The sequence below is a fragment of the Macrobrachium rosenbergii genome, chromosome 8, assembly GCF_040412425.1.
Source record: "Macrobrachium rosenbergii isolate ZJJX-2024 chromosome 8, ASM4041242v1, whole genome shotgun sequence".
In the NCBI taxonomy this organism is placed as follows: Eukaryota; Metazoa; Arthropoda; class Malacostraca; order Decapoda; family Palaemonidae; genus Macrobrachium; species Macrobrachium rosenbergii.
The window spans coordinates 70,483,907-70,497,085 of record NC_089748.1 but is presented as its reverse complement, the minus strand read 5'-3'; the positions used below and the strand labels follow the sequence as shown (position 1 = coordinate 70,497,085).

The following is a 13,179-nucleotide window of genomic DNA, read 5'->3' as shown; positions in this document are numbered from 1 at the left end:
TGGAGAACTTGCTGTAGCTTGTTATGGTTCGTGTTATTATGCTTATGATTTTTTTATTTATGTTTTATGTTATTGTCATTTATGTTTTTATTGTATTTTCTCTTTTTATTTTTGCAATGCAGAAAATGAATGCATTGTATGTATAGGGTACGTACGAATGCACTAACTAGTTCGCTGGCATCAGAAAACTTGCTACAAGTGGTTTTGTTTCATGTTGTTATGCTTATGATTTTTATTTATATTTAAACCCATTCTCATTTATATTTCTACTGTATTTTCTCTTTTTTTTTTAACAACCCAAAAGATAACACATTTTTTAACAACCCGAAAGATAATATAATCATGTTCGTATGATATGTACGAATGCACAACTCATTCGCTGGCATCAAAGAGCTTCCTACAGCTTGTTTTGTTTCGTGTTGCTACTCTTATGAATTTTTATTTTCATTTTATGCTATACTCATTTATGTTTTTACTGCATGTTCTGATTTTTTTACCACCAAAAAGATAAACACAATCATGTGCGTAGTGTACATATGTACGCACACAAGTAGCTCCAGCAAACAGTAGTGGCAGGTTGGTACAGTTACCTGGGAGATTTGAAATTGCATTAGCTGAAATTAGTGTTGTATTAGTGATGGAACCAGATTAATGATTGCCTGATTAATACATTTAGCTGTTGCTACTTTTGGACAAGTTCATGGGCTTCCAAAGATTTTTTAGAGTTTTGTACAGAAGGGAGTTGTGAGTTAAGCATAAATATTCTTCTTCAAATACTCTGGTAAGCTGTGATTTATGAACCGATTTCCAGAAGCTGTAAACCTATGGTAATAGCTATGAACCTGCAACATAATCATCTTTTCAGTCATACTGATTCTCATGATAAAATAATGATGGTGATGACCATTCCTAAGGAACTCGAATAATAATACAGTATAACTTTTTAGTAAGTAGATCATGCATTCATGAATTCAGGCGCCGTATTTCGTGCCATATAAGACACCTATAATTTGGCAAGATATATTTAAAAAAAAAAAAAAAAAATCCACATTGTAGCAAAGGTTTATTGACATTACTGTTGAACAGTGGAAATTCTTTTAGCAAGGCTGGCAACAACACCATGTGTCTTCTGCTGCATTGTGGCAAGGCTTAACAGCTTCTATTTTCGGGTCCCCATGGCAGGTATTGAATGCTGTGTGCCTTGTTTTAACACACTATATACAGTACTACAGTTCTTTGCCACATCATGCTTTTGGACCAAACAGCTCTACTTTCTGCCTTTTGCTTTTTATCCATTTTCTTTTTCTCTTCCCTCATGATGGTCTACTCTCTAAATTTAGCCTTATCTTATTACAGTTTTCATCTCATTCAAGACCTAATTCATTGGGCAAGTCCTATTAGGTTTAATAAATGTGACCTTGTAATCATGTTAAACTGCCTCATAATGATTGTAATGCTTTTTCAGGTTGTTTATAATTAAGAAAATTGGTATGTTTTGTGCCAGTTATTTTCTATTATTGGAAAGTAGGTTAACTCAACCTTCTAATCAGGTTGCAAAACAGACCTGCCCTAAAAGATTTTTTGTTAAATAACAGACAGAAGAGCAAAGAGAATGGATATATTTCCAATTTCTTTTTAAAGGTTATACTACAAAAACCCTTGAACATGAGTAAAGCACCCTGTAGGCTACTTGGGTCTGTGATTGCCTTATCTAGCCTAGATTTCTTTCATTTCCCCCCTCAGGTTGCTAAAATGACAGGCTGGTCAGGATCATCATAGTGTCATTGTGCTAAGTACTGCTCCACTGTTCGGTTTCTTTTTCTCCAGTATACAGCTCTTTGTAGCTTTTTAGGAACCAGCACTCTAGATCTAGAGACTAATATAATAGTTCACACCTAGAAGTGTGGGTGCTACCAGTGTTGTAAGCTGTAGCTAATTCACCTCTGAACCAATATCTATTTACAATTGTGCTTATGACTACAATAGTTCCACCCACATTTACAAACCAGCTGATAATATTAAAACTATAGATTCAGGGATTGGAATTGCCTTAGAATAGCCCACAAAGTTTTTATGAAATATCCATGAGTGAAAAGGAGAGAAAAGTTCCTGTTAAAAGGAGGTATGGGTCATTAATAACATCAGAAGAAGAAGAAGAAAGACAGTTCTGGGCAGAACATTTTTGTGATGTTGTGACTGAGAGACGTGAGGGGATAATTTGATTGATATACCAGAAACTGATGAAGACCATAAAGTACTTATGAGTGAATTCACAGTTTTTGAGGTGGAACCAGTAGTAAAGGAACTTACGAGGTGGAAAAAACTAACTTATGAGGGAATTGCTATAAAGATGATTTTATCTGAAACATATAACACCTCATATACTAATTAAATGGAGAAAGGTGACCTGAGTGAGCATAGTAACTGTGGAGACATTGCATGTGTATTGGTTATACAGCACTAGAATTATTCGGTAAGGTTATTTTCAACAGGCTGAAGAAAGAAATTGAGAAAATGCTTTGAGATGAACAAGGTGGTTATAGAAAGCCTGGTATTACAGAGATCAAATATTTATGCCAAGACATATTATGCATGGCATTTGTTTTAAATATTTAGAACTAATCAACATTATTTATGAACTAAGTCGATAAAAATTTTGTGATGGGGTCTTTTCAAGCGAATTTTCATGTAATAGTACTATGCTACAAGGAAATGTTATTTCAGCATTGTTGTTTGCCCGTCTCTTAGATTTTGTGATGAAAGAAATGGTTGGAGATGGAAGAGAAGGGAGAAATGTAGAATATACAGGTGACGCTGGTTTAATGAGGAAAACTAGCAAGATTTAAAGGGCTTGCATAATAGATATATGAGACTGAAAATAAATCTAATAAAAATAGAATTAATAAGGACAGAGTATGTACAAAGGGATGGACTAACATTAGATGTAGAGAGGAAAGATGAAGTTGAATCAAATATATAGGAACAGATATAGTGTTCTCTTCTGTTGGAATTTAGTGAAAGACTATAAAAGCCAAATCAAACAGTGATCGACAATAAAGGCAAATCAAACAGTGATCAAATTGAATAAGATCTGATAGTCAGATAGACATGACACCAGGTAATGAAGACCAAATTCAGCATTCTTCAGCTCTGAGACAAAAGATCTTTGCCTGGGTAGAATGCTATGCTTTACCTTCAAGGATCCAAATTAGTAAGTACTGTATATATTTAGTCTGTTCTCTCTCCACGTCATCCCGGAAAGTGCTGACAACGGTACATCTTTCCATAGGTTCAGATCATGTACCTTGGATGTCCACATAATCAGAACTCTTTCTGTTCCTATTTATGGGAAGTTTTGATGTTAGCTCTTTCTCATGGTCTTATGGGGGTGCAAGGTAGTCTTTTTAGAATGGGAAAGACTCGTATTTGATAGGCTCAACCCATCTTTACCTGTAGTACGTTACTGATTCCTAATACCTGCCTTTGTTAAAGATAGGTAGTTTTATTGTTTTATTGTGTGGCGTCATTGAAGACATGATCAGCAGGAGTTGTATTTGCTTTTATATTGTGATTAGTACAACCAGTTATCATGTTTTTTCTAAGAGTGCTCCATGGATTTATACTTAAAGTTACAGCTTACTAATTTCATACCATTTGCAGTGTTTTGGCATTTCAGATACAGCTTTCTGTTTCATTTAGAGATTGGATTCTGCCACTTATCTATCTCATGAGCTCTAAGAAGGCCCCATTCCAGTTGGCTAATTCTTTGGTTTGTTCTGACACGATATACAAACCGTCAGTCCTTTATATTAGGAATTACTTTCAGCGAAGCTGGAAACGACCGTTGAACTTTCGAACAAGGTGGTTAGGCAGTTAACCCTTAAACGCCTACTGGACGTATCATACGTCGACTAAAATTGTCTGTTGGGTGCCAAGTGGACGTGCATCGCACGTCGACTACAAAAATTTCAACCTTCGGTCAACTTTGACTCGATTTAAATGGTCGAAAAACGCAGTTGTAAGCTAAAACTCTTACATTCTAGTAATATTCAATCATGTACCTTCATTTTGCAACAAATTGGAAGTCTAGCACAATATTTCGATTTATGGTGAATTTTTAAAAACTTTTTCTTACGCCGCACGGTAACTCGGCCGAAAATTTCAGAAATTCTTTCGTCATTTTGTCGTAATTTTTGCACTGTTCTATATTAGCCGTTACATAAAGTTTTATATATGAAAATGTGCGCAATTTCATGTGCAATACAGCAAAATACAACCCATGGTTGTAGCTTTTATCAGTTTGGAAATATTTTCATATAAACCACGATAACTGCCAAAATTTCAACCTTCGGTCAACGTTGACTCGACCGAAATGGTCGAAAAACGCAATTGTAAGCTAAAACTCTTACATTCTAGTAATATACAATCATTTACCTTCATTTTGCAACCAATTGGAAGTCTCTAGCACAATATTTCGATTTATGGTGAATTTTTGAAAAAACTTTTTCCTTACGTCCGCGCCAGAAATTCTTTCGTCGCGTTGTCGTAATGTTTGCGCCATTTTATATTAATCATTACATAAAGTTTTATATATGGAAATGTGCGCAATTTCATGTAGAATACAACAGAAAATAACTCATGGTTGTAGCTTTTATCAGTTTTGAAATATTTTCATATAAATCACGATAACTGCCAAAATTTCAACCTTCGGTCAACTTTAGCTCGACCAAAATGGTAAAAACGCAATTATAAGCTAAAACTCTTACATTCTAGTAATATTCAATCATGTACCTTCATTTTGCAACAAACTGGAAGTCTCTAGCACAATATTTCGATTTATGGTGAATTTCTGAAAAAACTTTTTCCTTACGTCTGCGCTGCTGTAACTCGCCGAACATCTCAGAAATTCTTTTAAATCCACGTTGTCGTAGTGTTTGCATCGTTTTACGTTAGTCGTTACATAAACTTTTATATATGAAAATGTGCGCAATTTCATGTAGAATACAACAGAAAATAGCTCATGGTTGTAGCTTTTATCAGTTTTGAAATATTTTCACATAAATCAGGATAACCGCCAAAATTTCAACCTTCGGTCAACTTTAACTCGACCGAAATGGTAAAAAAACGCAATTGTAAGCTAAAACTCTTACATTCTAGTAATATTCAATCATTTACCTTCATTTTGCAATAAATTGGAAGTTTCTAGCACAATATTTCGATTTATGGTGAATTTTTGAAAAAACATTTTCCTTACGTTCGCTTGTAACTCGGCCGAACATCTCAGAAATTCTTTCGTCACATTGTCGTAATATTTGCACAGTTTTATATTAGTCGTTACATAAAGTTTTATACATGAAAATGTGCGCAATTTCATGTACAATACAACAGAAAATAACTCATGGTTGTAGCTTTTATCAGTTTTGAAATATTTTCATATAAATCACGATAAATAGAAAAATTCGACTTTCGGTCAACTTTAACTCGACCGAAATGGTCAAAAACTGCAATTGTAAGCTAAAACACTTACAGTCTAGTAATATTCAGTCAATTAGCTTCATTGTTCAACAAACAGGAAGTCTCTAGCACAATATTTCGATTTATGGTGAATTTTTGAAAAAAACATTTTTTACGTCCTCGCGTTACGAATTCATGCATCATTTTGTGATAATATTTTCTCTGTGTTGCTTTGATCGTTTTACAATTTGTTATATACCAAAATCATTGCAATTTAGTGTACAATACAAAGAAAAACAAAATAACCTGTTAGCTTTAACCGTTTTGCTCACAGTGCGATTTGTATAAAATTATATATGAAAAATTTTTTTTTCGCTGTCATATATTTCAATATTTATATATGATAATGATATTTTTTTCCATTTCTGATGGTTGCATACTAAACTTCAGGCAATGACAAAAAAAATGAGCCAAAAATGAACTCTTAATCTTAAAAACTAAGAGTGCTGTGATTTTTTGAAAAAAACTTTTTTTCCGCTTCGGCGCTAACTCACCGAACGCCGCCGGCATACGGGAGACGTTTTTGTAAATAGAGGCTCGGCGTTTAAGGGTTAACTACCGTCCGGGAGGTGGGAGTCTCGCCTGCCCTGATGTAAACATTCCAATTTGCTTTTGACCATCATTGGGTGTAGACGTGTTTTCTTTGCTCTCTGCCTGGACTTCCGTTGATCTGCCTTTTCCTGGTGGGATCTTTTTCTTGTTCTTTTATGATGAAAGCCTTTGATAAACCCCTTAAACCTGCCTTCCCCCAGCATGTGTGTCCTGGGGTGAAAGGTAAGTTCTAGTATTGACATTGACCTACACGCCCTTTGCTCTTGTTGCAGGGGACGTGTGTGTTCACGTACTTCACCTTGTTCCGAGTGTTGTTCCTGGTCTACCGAGCAGTGGATGAAGCTTGAGGGGAGGAGACAGTACTGAATGAAGCCTGCCAAGGTGTCATCCGAGGGCTACACGCCCCAGATGACTCCCTTGGTGGCTGACCCGTTGGGATCATTTTTCCCAGCATGCATCCCCTTCTTGCTGCCTCTCCTTCAGGTGAGGACTCCCCTTCGTCATCTTCACTCCCGCTTCATCAGGTGTTGAAGGCCGCGGAGGAGCGGACGATCAGGACATCCTCTCGGGGTCCTCTCCTCGCCCCGGGGGGCGACAGCTTTCCCCCAGAGCAAGTGGAGTCCCCCTTCATTGACCCGACTTTGTCCTAAGGTATGGTGGTAGAGACTTCTCTTGGTGGCCAGGCTCCAGACCTCGCTTATAGCTGGCACCACCTGGGTCTGCCTGGCATCCCATCACTGGAGGGCCTGCTGTCTCACCTGTCGGGCGCGCCAGTGGGGACCCACGCCGTGGCTACAGCTTCTACATGTACTGTCACCATGACTGCCTTTGCCAAGATGCCAGTGACTGTCGCCTCTCACCTGGGTACCCAGGTAACAGTTGCATCTGCTTCTCACCATGTTGTGTCACTGTCGCCTGGCTTCCTGGCCCTGCTATCCTAGCCAGGTCCCTCCAGTATGGTGACTTCAACCGTGCCCTATCTCATGGTCCCTGCTGTTGCCGACTTCCGCTCGTTCCCCGCTCTGGTCCCGGCTCCTGCTTACCTGGCTTTCGGCCTGGCCTGGCTCCTGTACCTGCCCAGCCCGTGCCGGCCGCTCGGTCCCATTTGTATAACCCAGGCAGTGACCAGTTCAGTATGATGATGTGGAGCCACAACTTGAGCAGTGCTGCTGTACATACCAGTGTCCAAGTGAAACCACACTGGATGTCAGAGGCTGTAACTAGAGCATTTTGATCTTCAGGAATGATGATAACAGCCTTGCTGCTGTTCTGACTAGTGGCTAGTGACCAAGAAGCATACCCGTACACAAAGCTTATTCATCCTGCCTAAGTTGCAATTGGGGCTTATTTGAATTATGAGTTTGTGATGGAACAAATAGAGTTTATTAAGAGTTAAATTTTTTCAACAAACTCATCATTTACTTATAATTTTCTGCCTCCCAACCCTGCTGATTGCAGGAAGAACCGAGACTACTGGAGAAGTTAGGTTCTTGTCTGCATGGAAGCCATGAGCCATGGGTCGCTGACATGGTGCAGCTGTCCAACTAGCAGACTTAAAAACCCCTAACTGCTCATGTAAATTATAGGTTTGTTTTGAAAAATTTATGTTTTTAAAAGATCACATATATATACAGTAGTATATTTGCACAATTTGATAGGTAAAAGTACTTTAATTGGAGTTTTTTCCTCAGATTTTCCGAAGTTGGAACTAGTGCAAATGTGTTCTATACACTTTCAAATAGTTTAGAAGTTGACTTCCATCAAAATCAGAAAAGTCGTAACATTGTGAACAATTCATTTACCATTGTTGTTACAACATTCATGCCTCAGGGCTCAGAAGGTAAGTAATTCTTTGTCCTTTGTTAGGTTTTGAAATTGTTCTAAAATAGATGTTACATATATGTTATATGTTATGGTGTTTTTTCTTTTCTCTTCACTACACACAATATGCCAGTAATAAGAAGTACTGTTGATATCATGTTGTAGGAGGCACATTTTTCTTAGGATGTTTTCTTCAATATTTTCTTAAATGTTCTGTGTGGCATACGTTCTCATGATCAGTATTGTTCACTAGTTTAATGTTCATGTGTCGGAGCATTTCTGTCATTATCTGTATTGTAAATATTATCCTTAGCACTTTAGGCTAGGATGTTAGCACAGCACGATAAACTGACAATTATTTAAAATCAATGTTTTATGCAGTTCACCAGTGATTTGTGATTTTCTTATTCTTATATCACTTCCTAATTGCTTGAGGAACTTTTGAGGCAAACTGAAAATATCAGCGAGTTAAGTAAAGCCTGATAAGTAGGCATCTTAATAGTGAAACTGAAATCACTCTGTGGAGATGGCATTTTATATAGGTAAATCATAACTGTTGGATAATAAAAGAATAATATTGAAAGAGTTAATGTTAATATGGAGGCAGATTCATTCAAGTAATGAGCATCACAAGTTTTAATATCTGCAGTGGTTTCACATAGCCAGTTGAATGTAGCAGCCACAATACTGTATTTGAATACAAACCCAGTCACATGTATGCCAACATTCATGGTTTTCAAATGTCCCCTGACACTGCATTTTCTTGTCTAACAGACTAAAGAAAATTGGCAGTCAATGTGTGTGTGAACCACAGGGAGCTCAGGTACTCCTTACCAATCTCACTTTCCTTGCATCTTCAGCACTGTTCACAACAGAGTACTGTATAAGTTTGACTTTTATTTCTTCATATCGATACAGTAATTATGTATTTTGTATTTATTTTGTATCTATATTTCTAGGCTGTTTTCATAGCATTAGTGAGTGGTGCATTCATTACCAGACTGACACTTGGTATTTACAGTTGAACCCTCAAAGATCAGAAACATTGTGAGGATCTGGATATTTTTTTTCTTTTCAATTTTGAGCATCACACTCTGGATCATATAGGAGGTTACTTGAGTTATTGCACCTGTACTCATGATTGGGGCATGGAACATGGCATAAATGGGTGTAGGTTCAGTTTGCCCTACATATGAGAGACTATCCTCCCATCTAAGGAGGGAATCTCCTATATAAAAGGTAATGGTTTTTATTCCCATAGGAATCAATCACAAAGTTTTTAAGTAATTTTTGTGTTTTTCTTTGGTATACAAATTAGGGCCTTTTATCATAATCCTGCCTCAACCACCCCATGAAGTCTCTTATGGCAGAGGTACCAGCTTGTGCTGGGGAATACTCCTACATAAAAGGCTCTGGTTTTCGTACTTAGGAAAATACACTGTAAAAAATTTTTGATGTTAACAGTCATTAGTAATTATTATCTGAATTAATAACGCATACCAGTTTAATGTCTACTACTAAGGGTTTTTTATACAGTATATTACTTATGTAATAAGAAAATTATATTAGCAGTATTATACTGTTCTGTTTTTAGAGACTGTTGCATTGCAGTAGTATTCATCATTTATTAGTATAGATTATTTAAGGTAACAGTGCATACAAGTTAACTTGTCTGCATATAAATGTTTTATCCTAAGGGTTTTGCATATTACCTATGTAATAAGCAACTAGCTTTATCAGTTTCCCCTTTAGAGTTTTGCCTCTGTTGCTTCCTTAGCCTGCATTCAAAGCAGTCTTATGACATGTCCAAACCATCTCGTCTCTGAGAGCTCACTCTTTTCCATTGTCTTTATACCACATATTTTTGCCAATTCCTCCTTCATAATACTTTTTTCCATTGTGCTCTTGACATGCCTCTGGATATTCTTAGGTTACACCTTTTCCAAGTCCTCCCAGTTTTCCTTGTCAGCACCAATGTATGTGCTTCATATTGCAGTGCATGCCATTGTAAATTTTGCCATCCCTACTAATGGGATATTTTTATTTACCCAAAATCTAGCTATCTTTTCATTTCATTCATGGTGCAGCTGCTCTCTTTCATGCTGTTGTTGCAATTCCTGCTTCATAGTCCAGTGTTTCTCTTAGGTGAAAAAATGTGTTACCTCTTCTAAGACTTGCCCATCTATCTCAAGAGGGTCCTCAACTCTCCTTTCTAACTCTCCTTTCTTTGCCATTAGATCTTGTAATGTATTTTGGGCCCTGAAAATATTTTACTCAGTGTGTATTTTGTAATCTTGTGCACTCATATTGATACTATCTTTTACACCTAGTACATAGTGTAGAGTTCACCTCCACTACATTTCCAACAACAGCCGCATGGCCAATATCCTAATATTGTGCTTCCATAGCTTCCTTTCCAGTCACCATAAGCTTTGTTTCCCTTACATTGATATTCAGTTCTCTCCTCTTGACTCCACCTTTCAACCACCATTTCCTCCGATTCTGCTGAGTGATGGGATGGGATGAAACAAATTGAATTTTTTGTAAAATAAAACTAGGTTTTCAAACAAACCCATCGTACCCAGACTAACAGAAAGTGAGGTAATTAACAGATACCTGGGGCTTCAGTTGGCACATTATGTGCTGCTAGTGCTGCACTTTTTGCCAAACAAGTTAGTACAATTCTTGAGAACATTTGAAGACTATAAAGGGATTTTGACGAAGGAAAATCTATTTCTGGAGAGGGGACCGTGTCACCCGATGAAAAAGTCCATTCAGCACTTATTTCTAGGTAATTCCGTTGCTAGATACCAGAGAAAGCTAAATGAAATGCTGGAGTTACTATTTTCAGAGCGAGCTCCATCAGATGGAGTCGTGTATGGAAAAGGGTGAACTACAAAACACGGAACCTTATCCTATAGAGATCCCAAGGTCAAAAGTCCCACAGGGAGGTGCCTACAAACCCATGTACCACCCGTGGACAGCACACAAAACACTGCTAGCCGCATTCCATGAAAGCAACACCCCACTAGAATGATGTTTACTATGGGAGGACATGACACATGATGGAGGTGGGTCATCAGTGACGGTCCCCCTCCAGAAATAGATTTTTCCTTCGTCAAAATCCCTTTCTGGATCGGGTCCTGTCAGCCGATGAAAAATTAACAGAGAAATAAACATAATTCTTGAACTAAAAAGATAAAAATTCTAAGGGGAACAGAAGACCGAAGGTCCAAAAAGAAACTTTTTAATCACTAGTAACAATAACAATAATGTACAAAAGAAACTGATGTTAGCTTAAAAAATACATAAACAAATAACTATACAATATTGAAAACCTTATAACTTAAATGTGTCATTTAGACAAATACATGGATAATATAGCCAGGTGAGAAGTCAAGGCAAGCCTGACTGAAATGACCGTAAGGGGATAACTGAGGCAGTGGAGGAGGAAATGACTAGAATCAGAAAGGGAACCAGAGGGAGGGACAACGTTCCTGCCGCGACTGCTGAGAATTTAAGAGCTTCTAAGGATTTCAAATAGTGACGTTTGAAAACCAAGGGTGACTTCCAACCGTGTACCTGGTAAGATCCGTGAAATTCATGTAATGAAAGTAATTAATGGAGGTGGCCACAGCTCTAATATCATGAACTTTTTGGGACTGAGTCAGGTTAGCCTGCTTGATAAAGTAAAGGATCTGTTGTCTAATAGCAGACATAGAAAGATTACCCCCTCCTTCCCTGATAAAGAGAGGCCCAGAAGAGATGTGAGAGGACCTGTCTAAATAAGCCCCTCAAAGTATGAACTGGACACAGGGACAGGTCTAGAGGCAGAGGAAGAATTTTCCAAGGCGACCACCTATGCTATGGATCTTCATTTTTGGCCAGGAAGGTAGGGTGAGGAATCAGCAAAACCTCTCCTGATGGAAGGAAGTCGGCGTGGTTGGGTTCCCTAGAGAGTGCAGACAGCTCCGAAATTCTAGCACCCAAGCCAGGCTAACTAAAAACGTTTTCCTCAACAAGGAAAGGTAGGGGCAGGATTGATTATCGATATCTGAGGTTAACTTCAACACGCCATTTAGAAACCAGGAAACCGTATGTGGACGGATTACTGGCCTCAGACGATGCACATGCTTTTTAGGGATGGAAGAAAAGTAAGGGTCTGTGAGGTCAATTTTGAAACCATACAAGAACACTTTACGTAGAGCCGACTTGACTGTAGTAACAGTACTAGCGGCTAAACCCTTCTCAAACAGTGATCTAAAAAGGAGACCGCTAAATTAATGGTCATTACTGTAGCCTCAGATTCTCTTAAAAAGAGTGCTAGTTTCTTAATTGCTGAGTCGATGCATTGACGAAGAGTGGAGGCCCGTTTATCTGATTCTAAGAACATGGTATTGACAGGATCAACGTTAGCATCCCTTTGAGCCGCAAACTTCATAAAGTCCACAAAGCCAGGGCATTTTGGATTTTTGAGGAAGCTGACACAGTCTGAGTTTGTACTACTTGTGTTAGTTTCGGACTGGGGATTCGGATGTGGCTAAGTTTCAGTTCTAGTAGAAGAGGAAACCAGCTGCTCTTTGGCCAGTAGGGAGCCACTAGAGCTACTTGACCCTTTGAACGTCCCTCAGTTTGTGGAGGACTTTCAACAACAAATTCACTGGAGGGAACAGATAGATCACCTTCCACCTGTTCCAATCCAATGACATTGCGTCCGTGAAAAGAGCTTGAGGGTCCAGGTTGGGAGCTACGTAATGTGGGAGCTTGTTGTTGAGCTTGGTTGCAACAAATCTACCTCCAGACCCGAACTAGTTGGCAGATCCAATTGAACGAGCCCCCTGTCTAGGGACCACTCCGACTCTCGAGGGAGTTGTCCTGGAGAGGAATCTGCTACGACGTTCGGACCCCTGCAAGATGGGTGGCAGATAGGTGCCACTTGTTCTTGCAGGCCAAGGAGAAAAGTGCAATCATTACCTGGTTGATCCTGCTCGATTTTGAACCTCCCTGTTTATGCAGTGGACATCGTGGCGCTGTCCAGAACCAGTCTTATGTGAATCTTCTTGGGTGGAAGAAGCTTCTTCAAGGTAAGGAAGACCGCCATGGCCTCCAGAACATTTATATGGAACTGGCGGAACATGAGGGACCAAGTCCCCTGTACTTCTTGGTGTTGAGAATATCCTCCCACACCGCTTAAGGAGGCGTCTGTGTGGATAACCAACGCCGGAGGAGGAAATTGAAGGGGGACTGACTTGACAGGCTCTTGACAGTTGACCAAGGACGGAGTCGCTTCTT

The 13,179-nt window shown here is 38.7% G+C and overlaps 1 protein-coding gene across 2 annotated transcripts in view; it reads left to right on the top strand.

Annotated features, from left to right (window-relative positions):
- Positions 1-13,179, top strand: part of LOC136840972 (uncharacterized) — a 145,247-nt gene that overhangs the window by 57,284 nt on the left and 74,784 nt on the right. For both annotated transcript variants that reach the window (XM_067107970.1, XM_067107971.1), the window contains exon 5: positions 7,758-7,906. In XM_067107970.1, the coding sequence (XP_066964071.1) occupies positions 7,758-7,906 (149 nt within the window). The remainder of the gene's footprint in view (positions 1-7,757; positions 7,907-13,179) is intronic.